Source organism: Schistocerca nitens, chromosome 10, assembly GCF_023898315.1.
Source record: "Schistocerca nitens isolate TAMUIC-IGC-003100 chromosome 10, iqSchNite1.1, whole genome shotgun sequence".
NCBI lineage: Eukaryota > Metazoa > Arthropoda > Insecta > Orthoptera > Acrididae > Schistocerca > Schistocerca nitens.
The window spans coordinates 96947854-96963838 of NC_064623.1; the positions used below are offsets into that span (position 1 = coordinate 96947854).

General features: G+C 45.3%; 1 protein-coding gene across 1 annotated transcript in view; it reads right to left on the bottom strand.

Annotated features, from left to right (window-relative positions):
* Positions 1-13475: 13475 nt before the first annotated feature.
* LOC126210237 (collectin-10-like) overlaps positions 13476-15985 on the bottom strand; it is a 98124-nt gene continuing 95614 nt past the window's right edge. The window contains exon 6 of the mRNA XM_049939424.1: positions 13476-13816. Coding sequence (XP_049795381.1) covers positions 13650-13816 — 167 coding nt within the window. The 3' untranslated portion in view covers positions 13476-13649. The remainder of the gene's footprint in view (positions 13817-15985) is intronic.

Here is a 15985-nt window from a genome sequence, read left to right on the forward strand (position 1 = left end):
CAGACTCAAAACAAAAAACAATTTAATGAAAACTTCAAAATTGAATCTGAATCTTATGACTCTGAATTTTTATGCAGCACAGATGAGACAGACCTTATTTGGAAGGCATGCCTGGAATAACTTTAGCTTCTAAGAGAGAAACTAGTGTTCCTAGCCATGTTGTTGTTGTGGTCTTCATTCTGAAGACTGATTTGATGTAGCTATCCACGCTGCTGTATCCTCTTCATCTCTTAACCACTGCAATTTACTTCCTTAAAAATCTGCTACTGTATTCATCTCTTGGTCTGCCTCTACAATTTTCACCCCCAACACTTCCCTCCAATGCTAAATGGGTGATCCAATGATATCTCCAAATGTGTCCTATCATCCGATCCCTTCTTCTAGTCAGGTTGTGCAAAAAAAGTTATTTTCTCACCAGTTCTATTTTATTCCTATCCATAACGTTAGTAAAGACAGTGTTATAGTGCTGAACTGACTCTATGGGAAACCACAAAATATGCCTTCTGTTGACAGGAAAATCGAAAAACACCGCGATTTCAAAAATGTTATACAAGAGATATTGCTTCTTTGTTTTGCAAATGGTACGATTCAATTTTCATACCTGAAGTAAAATAATATCAAAAACCCATAGGGAAAGAAGGCAATAAGATGATGATCATTCTGGACAGTGCACTCGTCCAATCCATTAAAAGCCTTCTTGATAGAGAAGATGGACGTTTGAAAATATCTTTCTGCCGCCAAACTTAACGAGTTTCTTGCAGCCAATTTCAATGGTATGTACACACAAATTTAGCTTTTTTTAAAAAAGAAATAACGTATTCCCGATTCTCCGGATATCTGAGTATCTGGGAAGGGTTCAGACCCTAGTTATCTGGATAACTACAGTTCTACTGTAGCTCTAAGTGGTATACAGTCGACCTCCATACCTAACTACCATGCTGAGGACCAGGGTTCAGTTACCGATGCTGCCGAGAATTTTTCCTTTGTGGGAGGCCTGTTATGGGGTGCACTCAGCCTCGTGATACCACTGGGGAGCTACATGACCAATCAATAGCGGGTCCAGGGTTCTGGAAAGACTGCAAAACCACTGCGAGAGCGGTCTGCTGACCACATGCCTCTCCGTACCGCATCCCATGACACGGCAAGGCATAGGAAGACATGGCGGCCGGTAGACATTCCTCCAATCTTCACAGCCTGGTGAGGAATCCGACTTTTTATGCAGTAGACATTATCAACACTGATATAAATGTGCGTGACATAACATCATTGGTGATATGTAACACCAGCCAACCTGGGAATGCTTCAAGATTGCTAAATACACATGGGAACTGGATATACATCGTAATCTCCTTCCACACCGTATCTCTCTGTCCATCTCCTCTTCCCCCTCCCCCCCCCTCTTTTAGTTCATTTCCCCCCTCCCCTCCACCTTCTTTGCAGGGTCAACAAGGCGAGGGCGCTTCTCAAGGACGCAGATTTACCGGAGGGTGACACTAAGAAATTGTTACCCCAACGTCCGGTACCGCCTAGACTATATGGACTCCCGAAGGTACCATTACGCCCCATTGTCAGCAACATCAGGGCACCTACATATTTGTTGGCCAAATACCTGACGGGAATATTAAGTCCTTATGTGGGTGAATGCCCTCATCACATCCGTAATTCCGTGGATTTTGTTAAAAGCCTTGATAGCTTCAGGTTGGATGAGTCAGATATCATGGTGAGTTTTGACGTCGTTTCCTTGTTTACGAGGGTACCCCTGCGAGAGTCACTAGAACTGATTAGTCAGAAGTTTGACGAGAAGACCACTGAACTTTTTAGGCATGCCTTGACTTCCACGTATTTTCTTTTTAATGGAGAATACTACGAACAAATGGAGGGAGTCGCCACGGGCAGCCCACTCTCACCGGTGGTAGCGAATTTGTACATGGAGAACTTCGAGGAGGAAGCCCTATCGTCATCCGTATGGAAACCTACTTGCTTTTTCCGTTACGTGGACGACACGTTCGTCATCTGGCCACATGGTATGGATAAACTCCTTGACTTCCTTACACATCTAAACTCCATACACCCCAACATCAAATTCACTATGGAGACTGAAATGGAGGGTAAATTACCTTTCCTTGACGTCTTGGTCAAGAGAAGGCCTGACGGCACCCTAGGCCATGGGGTGTATCGGAAGACAACGCACACTGATCTGTATTTGCACGCAGACAGCTGCCACCACCCTTCACAGAGGAATGGGGTACTTAAAACTCTAGTACATAGGGCGCGCACTATCTCTGACGCAGAGAGTCTACCCCAGGAATTCGAACATCTGAGAACTGTATTTCGAAAAAATGGGTACTCAGAGTGGCAGATTCAACGTGCTCTCCGCCCAACCACTGCAGCACAACCTGTTGAGATGGATGAAGTCACGAGGGAGGAGGTAGGAACTGCATTTATTCCATACACAGGCGCACATTCGGGGAAAATCGCCCGCATTCTGAAGAAACACCGGGTCGGAACTGTGTTTTGTCCTCCAAATAAAACTCGTGCACTGGTGGGGAGCGCCAAAGATGACCTCGGTTTGAGGAAGGCCGGCGTGTACCAGATTCCGTGTCAATGTGGCAAGTCGTATATTGGTCAGACGATGCGTACCGTCGAGGATCGATGCCGTGAACACCAGAGGCACACTCGACTGATGTATCCGAGCAAGTCGGCGGTCGCTGAACATTGTTTGTCGGAAAATCACGCCATGGAGTATGACCGCACGAGGATTCTCGTACAGACGTCGAGATACTGGGACAGCGTTGCTAGAGAGGCCATCGAAATTCGCACCAATGACGACCTCATAAACCGTGACTGTGGCTATAATCTTAGCAAGGCTTGGGAACCAGCGATTGGATTAATCAAGAGTAAATCGAGCAAACGTATAGTTGTGACGACCACGGCGGACAGAGCCATCACACCGACGTCATCTCAGACGCCGTCGCAATCTGTTCCACCGCGCGACCGCGGCGCGGGGCGCGGACGGCGGAGGGAGCGCGCCGCGGGCGGAGGGTATTTAAATCGGCCGCCGCCGCGACCAAACCCAGTTCCCTCTGAGCAGCCATAGCGTACGGATCTCCGTGCCGGCACGTTCCCAGGAGCTCAGTCCGTCAGTTCACCTGATGATGGCGACATGTATGATCGCCGAAATATTGTGCCCGTTGGACACTATAGACCGGCAGCACACCCGTGGATATTTTGATTAATTTATCAAATGTTTAAACGCCGTGGTGTTATACTTAAATCTGACTGCGTGAAAGAAAGTGAAACTGCACATTTTCACAGCATGGCTTATCACAACCTTTTCTTTCCCATAGTTGGCTTTATCTGAAAACCTGTCAGTCTGAATATTTATTAGTATAGTGTGTAAAACTTTGAAGTACACGGTCAATAACAGTACCCCTTTTACCATATATATATATATATATTAAACCCAACTGTAATGAAGAAAGTGTTTTGGTATACTGTCCTGTGAAAATGTGCAGTTTCATTTTCCTGTTATATATGTACCATATATATTACATATATCAAAATATATAGGTTATGTCCGTTCTAAAATTTATTAGACAATCGTGTAAAAATCTGAAGTAAATCTGTCAAGAATTTTTCCACATTTCTGCAAAAATGTTTCCCCTTTATATGGCCAATATATATTTATATAAGATATATATTTAAAAATATGTAGCCTATATTGTTCTGCACGTTCACTAGAGTATCGTGTGTTGAAATGAAATGTTTATGTTAATCTCTCTGCTGTGTACTATATCTATGTCTTTGGTGCAAGTGTGTTTAAGGAACCTACAACAGGAAGTTCTAGTGAAAGAGAATTGAGAAATAAGCAACAACTGAAGAAACCAGAGTGCTTTATTGAAATTATGCTGGCTCAAATAAATGACCCAAAGAATTACACAGAGGCTATTAATTCTGTAGACCATGAACACTGGAGAAGAGCAATGGAGGAAGAAATGACTTCATTGAAAGAAAACGCTATGTGGGCTTTGGAACCTCTGCCACCAGGCTGTAAGCCCATTACAAACCGTTGGGTTTACGGAATTAAGCGTAAGGCTGATGTTAAAATTGATCGCTATAAAGCAAGACTAGTGGTTCATGGATTTTGTCAACAAAAAGGTATTGACTATAATGAAACGTTCAGTCCTGTTGCTAGATACAGTTAGAGAAATTTTGAGTGTTTGTGCTAGTGAGCAACTTCAGTTGGCACAATTCGAAGTAAAATCTGTTTTTGTTTTGTTTTTAATGGCTCCTTAAAATAAGAGATATATATGGAGCAGCCTGAGGGATTTAATGATGGAAATGAACGGGTTGAAAACTTCATAACAGTTTATATGGACTAAAACAATCTTCAAGGTGCTGGAACCAACGGTCCAAGGACTTCCTAATAAATCTTGGGCTTGTGGAAAGTAAGGCAGATCCGTGTTTGTTCTATCAAGAAAACTGCAATGACAAGTTGATGTTAGTTCTGTATGTTGATGATGGATTATTATATGCAAGTAAGAAGAAGGATATTGAAGTTTTCCTAAAGGAAATTCAAGACAAAGTTTAAAATTACTGCTGAGCCAGTAGGATATTTCTTAAATATTAATATTGTATGTCATGATAATGGATCAATAGAGGTTAATCAAGAAAGTTATCCTAAAGATATTCTTCGACGGTTTAACATGACAGAGGCAAATCCTTGTCAACTCCAGTTGAGCAGTATCTGCAGCCAAATGAGTTAGCCAGTGATAATCCAACTAATGCTCCATATCAAGAAGCAGTTGGCTGTCTTATGTATTTAGCTGTTGGTACAAGGCCCAATACAGCATTTGCAGTGGGCTACATGTCAAAATTTTTAGAGAATCCTCGAGAAAATCACTGGTCTGTGGTAAAAAGAATCCTAAAATATATAAAAGGTCAGTGTCATTGGGTGTAAAATATAATGTTAGCCATGCAAACAGAAGACTGGAGATATATACTGATGCTGATTATGCCAGTGATCCAACAACCCGACGTTCAGTTAGTGGAGTGGTTGCAAGATCTTGTGGAGAAGCACTTACCTGGGCTAGTAGGCAGCAACATTGAATATCACTGTCAAAAAACTGAGTCGGAGTATGTGGCTGCCAGTGAAGGAGCAAGAGAAGGAATATGGCTATCTGAGCTCTATGAAGAAATTTCACCACTGGAGAGTGTTCCTGTTCTTCTTGTTGATAACGAAAGTGCTATTAACATGGCCAAAAATCCTGAATTTCACAAGAGGTCAAAGCATATTGATGTTTGCATGCACTAAATCCGTGAGAAGATTCAAGAAGGCCAGCTAGCCATTGAGAATGTACCAGGCAATCAGCAAGCTGCAGATATTTTCACCAAACCATTGTCACATGTCCAGCTTAAATATTTAAGATCATTAATTGGAATCTCTCTGATGTGTACTATATCTATGTCTTTGGTGGTTGGAGTCATAAAATAAAATACATGTGTCTTTTTATAGCAAGTGTGTCGTGTGTAAGCTTTATGTTGTGCCCTTTAGTTCTTTCTTCAAATTTCTGCAATATCACGCAAAAATCTGAAGTATTTAGGCGCTTAAATTTCTCATCATGTGCAGTGCAATGGCTACTCTAATACCTGACATCTAAGCATCATGTCTGGCACCATAAAGTCACAATGGAGGCCGGCAGTATAAGGCGTCCCCCAGGGTTCAGTATTGGGTCCTATTCTCTTTTCATTGTACATAAATGATGTGTCGTTAGTCTTGTCCTACTGCAAATACCATATGTATGCTGATGATCTCCAGTTGTATCTAAGTGGAAAACCTATAAACCTGAAGACAACTGTAGAGAATCTCAACACAGACCTGTGTGTGCTATCAAATTGGGTGCAGCGTGGGGTTGAAGCTCAACCCATCCAAAACCCAAGCTGTACTGGTTGCTCAATCTAGGCTCACGAGCCGAAATATCGGGAATCCCTACCATGTTCAACACTAAATGTGATAAATATCGCCTTCTCACCTTCAGCAAGGAGTGTAGGGTTAACAATGGATTAAAATCTAAATTGCATGTAACTGCAATGTGCAAGCAGACATCAGCATCTCTCCATGTCCTACAGATATATAAAAAGCTCTTCTATCTTGGCCTGAAAGAGAAACTTGTAGAAACATTTGTACTTCTAAATACAGAGTACAGCGATGTTATTCTTCAGGGCCTTTCTCAGGAAATCTCATGGCACTTGAAACTGGTTATGAATGGCTATGTTTCTTAAATCTGTGATGTTCGACTCTTTGATCACATATAACCACCATATACGCAACTAACCTGGCTGCGTGCAGACAAGCACAGAGATTTCCATATCCTCTATCTTCTCTACCGTCTTATCAATGAACACTGTCCCTCTAACCTCTCTAATGATCTTTCCTGAACAATACGAAATCGTGTCCTGATACAGGGTAGAGGGATGTAAGGTGGTTTGAAGTCAGTCTGCAATTTCCGAGCGGTGACTAGCAAATGCAGAAAGACAAATCCCCAGTGAAGGCAAGTTGGTGATTTGGATCAGCGCCAAGCACTGTCACAGGACACCTACGAGAGGCGCGGATTTATTGGAACTCGATAGGATGCTTGCAGCAGGAAACTCGTGGAATTCAATGCTCTGATTAACACTATTTATTTGCGATTAGACTAACTACTACACTGAAGGCTAATTCCAAACATTAGAAAAAACAAAGAAGGCAACTGGATGCACAACAGAAGTGTGTCTGAAGCCACGGGGGTGCGCGATAACAGAAGTAGCGAACACTAGGAGCGCGTTAAGAACCAGCATGAGAACAGCACTTCATGTGAGGGAAACAGACATGTCGGAGGTTACCGAGGCGACACGGAGTCGGTGCCCCAGCGATCTGACTGAGGGCTCCACTGAATATAAAGACAAGGGTTTTTAAAGAATCGTGGCGGCGCACCATTTCTCCCTTCCTATAGCCGACCCACCAATCCACCGGCACTTAACAAGCTTCGGCCAATCTTGCAATCCGTTCTACATCTCCAGGCGCCTCTGGCCGACCACATTTAGATTCCTCCCAAGCTTCTACTCGGTAGGTAGGGATGCTTCTGGATTACACTTTAACAGATTCCAAGTTTGGAATCAACAGCGTTCAGCTGAAAGCTAGACGTCATTGCCACTCCTGTTATGGCCAGCAACAACGGTGTTTTACGTCACTTTGCCCCGCCCTCCGTCCTTTTGTAGGTGCTGGGCCGTTATAGTAGCACTCTAACCAGCGTGTAGCTACTGACGTCGCAGTTCTCAGGAGCAAGTATCAAGCTTGCTGCCTCTGCTAACACGTACCTTTGCGTGGCCATCTTCTACGGTGACGCCTTACAATAACGTCTAGGCTGTGGATGGAGTTATCATTTAATTCCCTGAAGTGAAACTTCTCCCCTGGGACAGCTGTCCAGAGCGACTGCAATTGGCAGCGTTCTAGTGTTACTATTTACCTCTGGTAACCTAAACGCTATCACTTTTGCCTGCTCTCTACGTTGTGTCTCTGATTCCCTATTTGGAGTGACCTTGATGGCTCCCAGCAGCTTCAAGTATAACATTGCACAAGACATTAAGTCATCAATATACGACAACGGCAGGAACACTCTTTCCCATCCGAGCAAAATCCTTTCTGTCCCACTCAAACGCTCATCCACTTTCTTGAAATCCTTCTCAGCAACTGGTACCCGACTCTGTAACAACCTGCCATGATATACGAGGGCCGTTCAGAAAGTAACCTCCGGTTGATTTAAAAAAATACACCAAGTTAAATAAAAATATTTTAATATATACATCTTACAACTACATCTTTGCACTATTTTTCTACATAGTCTCCATAGCGATTGAGGCACTTATCGTATCTCTTCACAAGCTTTGAAATTCCTTCTGCATAAAAATCACCCGCTTGTGCCTGGAGCCAGCCTGTGACCGCATCTTTGAGCTCTTCGTCGTCATCAAACCGCTGTGACCCGAGCCATTTCTTCAAATGCATGAAGAGGTGATAATCACTTGGCGCCAGGTCTGGGCTGTAAGGTGGATGGTTGATAACGTCCCACTTGAAGGACTCGAGAAGGGCCGTTGTTCTGCGAGCAGAGTGAGGACGGGCGTTATCGTGCAAAAAAACGATACCGGAAGTCAGCATACCACGGCGTTTGTTCTGTATAGCCCGTCGTAACTTTTTTATTGTTTCACAGTACACGTCTTGATTAATGGTCGTACCACGTTCCATGAATTCAACTGACAACACCCCTTTGGCATCCCAAAACACCGTTGCCATCAGTTTTCTGGCAGAAAAATCTTGCGAGGCTTTTCTTGGTTTGGTAGGCGAATTTGAATGTGCCCACATCTTTGATTGTTCTTTTGTCTCAGGGTTCACGTACTTAATCCAGGTTTCGTCACCGGTCACGATTCTGTTTAACAATGGTTCTCCTTCGTCCTCATAACGTGACAGAAAGTCTAATGCAGAGGCCATTCTTTGAGTTTTGTGGTGGTCGGTAAGGATTTTGGGCACCCATCGTGCACAGAACTTACGGTAACCCAATCTTGCTGTCACTATCTCGTACAAGAGAGTCTTAGAAATCTGTGGAAAACCAGTAGACAACTCCGACATTGAGAAACGTCGATTTTCACGAACTTTTGCATCAACTGTCTGAACGAGTTCGTCAGTCACCAATGATGGTCTACCACTCCTCTCTTCATCATGAACGTTTTCTCGTCCACTTTTAAATAAACGTACCCATTCACAGACAACTCCTTCACTCATAACTCTTGGTCCGTACACGGCACAAAGCTCATGATGAATAGCTGCTGCAGAATATCCTTTGGCTGTAAAAAACCTTATGACAGCACGCACTTCACATTTGGCGGGGTTTTCTATTGCAGCACACATTTCAAACTGCCACAAAAACCAAACTAGCGCGGGTACGACGTTCACTCGACCACGGCTTGATGCTGACTGACCTGTTGAGTGCGTGAACGCACAGATGGCGTCGCTACTCCCCCCACAACCCGCACTGTGACCAATCGGAGGTTACTTTCTGAACCGCCCTCGTATTACGGAACTAAATATCTCCAGCTACAGAACACAGGTAAGGAAACCTCTACTAAAGCAATAAGATTATCATTATCCCCGTAAGCACTCGTTACCCTCGTACATCTCTCATTCCAACCTGATCTTCCACATTTCCCAGTATTCTTAACTGGTGCAGTCTTCTTAAATCCCCCTTCCCCCAACCTGCTATACAAGAACACATCTGTCTAGGAGACCTATAAATCTTATCTGTCACTGTCATTATTGTTGTCACCGCCACATGTTTGGTCATTATTATTATTAGGTTATTATTATTATTACTATTACCAGTAATAGTAGCTGCAGCTGCAGTAGTACAAGTTAATGCCAGTATTACCTTTGTTGGTTCATAGTATAATTTTTGATACATATTAAAAAAAAGAACTTTTGCATCCCCTCGGTTCCGAGAGATCCAGAACCTGTACAGAAAATTGGAACTGGGATCAACATAAACATCATTTCTAACCTTTTTATTGCTCATGAAAACCACAAAAAATGGTTCAAATGGCTCTGAGCACTATGGGACTCAACTCCCCTAGAACTACTTAAACCTAACTAACCTAAGGACATCACACACATCCATGCCCGAGGCAGGATTCGAACCTGCGACCGTAGCGATGAAAACCACACATTGCATGTTGTAGCACCACACAGCGAGAGCTTCAGAAATGGTGGTCCAGATTGCTGCACACACGGATACCTCTAATACCCAGTAGCACGTCCTCTTGCATTGATGCATGTCTGTAGTCGTCGTGGCATACTATCCACAAGTTCATCAAGGCGCTGTTGATTCACATTGTCCAACTCCTCAACGGCAGCCGGCCGGTGTGGCCGTGCGGTTCTAGGCGCTTCAGTCTGGAACCGCGTGACCGCTACGGTCGCAGGTTCGAATCCTGCCTGGGGCATGGCTGTGTGTGATGTCCTTAGGTTAGTTAGGTTTAAGTAGTACTAAGTTCTAGGGGACTGATGACCTCAGATGTTAAGTCCCATAGTGCTCAGAGCCATTTGAACCATTTGAACCTCAACGGCAATTCGGCGTAGATCCCTCAGAGTGGTTGGTACGTCACATCGTCCATAAACAGCCCTTTCCAATCAATGCCAGGCATGTTCGATAGGGTTCATGCCTGGAGCACATTCTGGCCATTCTAGTCGAGCGATGTCGTTATCATGAAGGAAGTCATTCACAAGATGTGCACAATGTAGGCGCGAATTGTCGTCCATGAAGACGAATGACTCGTCAATCTGCTGCCAATATGGTTGCACTATCTGTCGGAGGATGGCATTCACGTATCGTACAGCCGTTACGGCGCCTTCCGTAACCACCAGAGGCGTACGTCGGCCCCACATAATGCTATCCCAAAATAACAGGAACCTCCACCTTGCTGCACTCGCTGGACATTGTGTCTAAGGCGTTCATCCCGACCGGGTTGCCTCCAAACACATCTCAGACGATTGTCTGGTTGAAGGCATATGCGACACTGATCGGTGAAGAGAACGTGATACCAATCCTGAGCGGTCCATTCGGCATATTGTTGGGTCCATCTGCACCGCGCTGCATGGTGTCGTGGTTGCAAAGATGGACCTCGCCATGGACGTCGGGAGTGAAATTGCTCACATGCAGTCTATTGGGCACAGTTTGAGTCGTAACACGACGCCCTGTTGCTGCACGAAAAGTATTATTCAACATCTGTCGTTGCTATCAGGGTTGCTTCGAGCCACGATCCGTAGGCAGCGGTCATCCACTGCAGTAGTAGCCCTTGGGCGGCCTGAGCGAGGCATGTCACCGACAGTTCCTGTCTCTCTGTATCTCCTCCATGTCCGAACAACATCACTTTGGTTCATTCCGAGACGCCTGGACACTTCCTTTGCTGAGAGCCCTTCCTGACACAAAGTAACAATGCAGCGCGATGGAACCGCGGTATTGACCGTCTAGGTATGGTTGCACTACCGACAACACGAGCCGTGCACCCCGTTCCAGGTGGAATCTGGAACTGATCGGCTGTCGTACACCCTCCCTCTAATAGGCGCTGCTCGTGCATGGTTGTTTACATCTTTGGGCGGGTATATATATATATATATATATATATATATATATATATATATATATATATATATATATGTGTGTGTGTGTGTGTGTGTGTGTGTGTGTAAGGTCCTTAGCAAAGATCTCTTGATCGATTTATTTCATTTTGTTTACATATTTATTTAAGCTGATCTAATTATGGGCATCAAGCCCTCTCTTGCATCGGATTAGTGTTTCACATACACTCCTGGAAATGGAAAAAAGAACACATTGACACCGGTGTGTCAGACCCACCATACTTGCTCCGGACACTGCGAGAGGGCTGTACAAGCAATGATCACACGCACGGCACAGCGGACACACCAGGAACCGCGGTGTTGGCCGTCGAATGGCGCTAGCTGCGCAGCATTTGTGCACCGCCGCCGTCAGTGTCAGCCAGTTTGCCGTGGCATACGGAGCTCCATCGCAGTCTTTAACACTGGTAGCATGCCGCGACAGCGTGGACGTGAACCGTATGTGCAGTTGACGGACTTTGAGTGAGGGCGTATAGTGGGCATGCGGGAGGCCGGGTGGACGTACCGCCGAATTGCTCAACACGTGGGGCGTGAGGTCTCCACAGTACATCGATGTTGTCGCCAGTGGTCGGCGGAAGATGCACGTGCCCGTCGACCTGGGACCGGAGCGCAGCGACGCACGGACGCACGCCAAGACCGTAGGATCCTACGCAGTGCCGTAGAGGACCGCACTGCCACTTCCCAGCAAATTAGGGACACTGTTGCTCCTGGGGTATCGGCGAGGACCATTCGCAACCGTCTCCATGAAGCTGGGCTACGGTCCCGCACACCGTTAGGCCGTCTTCCGCTCACGCCCCAACATCGTGCAGCCCGCCTCCAGTGGTGTCGCGACAGGCGTGAATGGAGGGACGAATGGAGACGTGTCGTCTTCAGCGATGAGAGTCGCTTCTGCCTTGGTGCCAATGATGGTCATATGCGTGTTTGGCGCCGTGCAGGTGAGCGCCACAATCAGGACTGCATACGACCGAGGCACACAGGGCCAACACCTGGTGTGGGGAGCGATCTCCTACACTGGCCGTACACCACTGGTGATCGTCGAGGGGACACTGAATAGTGCACGGTACATCCAAACCGTCATCGAACCCATCGTTCTACCATTCCTAGACCGGCAAGGGAACTTGCTGTTCCAACAGGACAATGCACGTCCGCATGTATCCCGTGCCACCCAACGTGCTCTAGAAGGTGTAAGTCAACTACCCTGGCCAGCAAGATCTCCGGATCTGTCCCCCATTGAGCATGTTTGGGACTGGATGAAGCGTCGTCTCACGCGGTCTGCACGTCCAGCACGAACGCTGGTCCAACTGAGGCGCCAGGTGGAAATGGCATGGCAAGCCGTTCCACAGGACTACATCCAGCATCTCTACGATCGTCTCCATGGGAGAACAGCAGCCTGCATTGCTGCGAAAGGTGGATATACACTGTACTAGTGCCGACATTGTGCATGCTCTGTTGCCTGTGTCTATGTGCCTGTGGTTCTGTCAGTGTGATCATGTGATGTATCTGACCCCAGGAATGTGTCAATAAAGTTTCCCCTTCCTGGGACAATGAATTCACGGTGTTCTTATTTCAATTTCCAGGAGTGTATATTGTATATATTACATTAGAGTTACCTAACAAAATAACAATTTTAATATGACAACTAGTATTAAAATGATTTGAATCTCTGCAGTGGCGGTGTGAGTAAATTATACTGACTATGAACCAATATAAACGTGTTGACGTTATATATACACAGTAGCATAAATTTTTTATATGTATTGAAAATATGTAACCCTTGTCTGTCTGAACGTGCATTAGAGTACTGTGTGAAAAATCTCAAGTTAATCGCTCGAAAACTTTTCGAGATTTTTCCAATAACCTTTCCTATTTCCATACTACATACAAATTTATACACCACATATTTTAAAGAAATTTTTAGCTTATGTCCACCCAAATGTTTATTACAGTATCGTCTAAAAGCGTGTAGTAAATCGGGTAAGAATTTCTTGAGATTTTTGGTAACAATGTTAAACAACGAGGTGCATTTATATGGTAATGTAAAAGTATAGATATAGATTTATAAGAAAGAAAGTGCCGATAGTGAAAAAGAAATCGAAAGGAAGCTTATTTAGTGGGAAGAGAAATAACACGGATAACAAAATAAGGTTGCTTAGTCCACAGAAAATATTGGACACTGTCATCTTGTCAGATGGAATAAATAAATGAAGTGCATGCTGCGCTCGAGACACTAGGTTAAGAGGAAAATAACCAGTCATGTAGCTTATAGTGAAATATTTAATAATAAGTCACATATACCCAAATTGCTCTGTACTTCAGTCGGCCTTGCAGTATCGGAGAGGATATCCACGCTTTTCGCATAACTTATTTTTATTCGTGGTAGGCAGGGAGAATGCCAGTTGCTCCCTCAGACCTGTGTCCTGGGACTGTGAGCTCACTATATGGGCACTATCTCGCAGATGAAGGGTAGCTCCAAGTCGCAGCGCACATCGTTGTAGGCACCCAAACCTGACAGAGCCAGGCAGTTTTCGGGCTTCCCCTGGCCCAAGTTGCTTGGTTCGTTAACACCCCACACCTGGAACTCCATGTCTCTCAGATGCCTTCCTGTAAAAAGTAAACAATGAATCATTCTTAGGAAAAACTACGCAAACCTAATTGTCTCATGAGCATCTTGCGACATAAACGAGCGAATAAGAAAGAGAGAGAGAGAGAGAGAGAGAGCAGACAGAAGGGGCCGCTACAGTTATGACTGGATAAGCACCTTCTCAGCGCAGAGACAATTTTAAAACAATCAAAAGAAGTTTGAATATCAGGGGGGACTGGTAACCCCCGCGAGCACTCACAAGTACCGTGACACAACATGGCATGAACTCGACTAATATCTGGTGCTGGAGTGAACTGACACCATGAATCCTGCAGGGCTGTTCATAAATCCGTAAGAGTACCAGGCCGTTGAGATCTCTTCTGAACAGCACTTTGCAAGGCGTCCCAGATATGCTCAATAATGTTCATGCCTGTGGAGTTTGGTGGCCAGCGGAAGTGTTTAAATACAGAAGAGTGTTCCTAGAGCCACTCTATAGCATTTCTGGACGTATGGGGTGTCGCATTTTCCTGGTGGAATTGCCGTCGGAATGCACAAAGAACGTGAATGGATGCAAGTGATCAAGACAGGATACTTACGTACGTGTCAGCTGCCAGGGTCATATGTAGACGTATTCTATCTATCTATCTATCACGTGCGCCTTGTCCTGTGGTGACGCAGGGTCGGCCATGGTTAAACGGATTTGGCATGTTAATGTTAAGAGGTGGCCGGATGCCCTTCCTGCTGCCACCCCGTACCCTATGGGATGTAATTAGTGTACCCCAGCTGTCTGCATCGAGTGTAAATCGTGAAATAGCGTAAATGTGTTCCAAATGTCTGCAAGTCGTGTAACTGAGGCGGGACGTGGGGACCAGCACGGTATTCACCTAGTAGGATGTGGAAAACCGCCTAAAAACCACATCCAGGCTGGCCGGCACACCGGCCATCGGCGTTAATCCGCCGGGCGGATTCGACCCTGGTCCGGCGCGCCTACCCGAGTCCAGGAAGCAGCGGGTTAGCGCTCTCGGTTACCCTGGAGGATAGAGTCGTATCTAGACATATCAGGGGTCCCACATCACTCCAATTGAATATGCCCCACACCATTAAAGAGCCTCCATCAGCTTGAACAGTCCCCTGCTGTCATGCAGGATCCATGGATCATGATGTTGTCTCTATACCTTTACACCTCCATCGACTCGATACATTTTGGAACGAGTCTCGTCCGACCAGGCAACGGGTTTCCAGCCACCTACAGTCTATTGGCTGACGGGCCCAGGCAAGGCGTAAAATTTTGTGTCGTGCAGTCATCAAGGGTACACGAGCGGGCCTTTGGCTCCGAAAGCCCATATCGAATATGTTTCGTTGGATGGTTCGCACATTGCCACTGATGTCGGAGATTTGATGTTTTACCGGATTCCTGATATTCACGGTACACTCGTGAAATGGTCGTACGGGAAAATCCTCACTTCATCGCTACCTCGGAGATGCTGTCAGTTCATATAAAGTTTTGCTAACAATAACACACAGTAAGCACACCACTCGCAGTTACAACACGCTACGCGATAACTCCAGTTTTGTATCCACTCTTCATTCGTTCGTTCACTCGTTAATTATTTAAAGTAATTTACTCTTGGCGGCAGCTCTGCTAGTCGTTTGCTTTGGAAATCTTTGATATTAAAATAGTCAGGTATACAGGGTGGTTCATTGATAGTGACCGGGCCAAATCTCTCACGAAATAAGCGTGAAACGAAAAACCTTCAAAGAAAACAACTCGTCTAGCTTGAAGGGGGAAGGGGGAAACCAGATGGCGCTATGGTTGGCCCGCTAGATGGCGCTGCCATAGGTCAAACGGATATCAACTGCGGTCGAGTCTCGTTCCGGCACACAGTTTTAATTTGCCAGGAAGTTTCAGCATTAACCGTTCCTGTATTAACAGAGTAAATGCGATGGGCATGGAGTTACATCCTACAAACTCACATCCGGCACCTGTACAACACAATGCATGCACCTCTGCATGCTTGCATTCAACATTCGGCAGTTACGCTGGTTATTAACGTACCAGCACTTCACATATGGAAAGGCTTAAATTAACCTGCAATGTTAATCACTTAAATATGTTACCTAGACAAATGCATTCCCGAAATTTCATTGCCCTACATTAATTATTTGTTGGTATATCGTTTTTTTTCCAG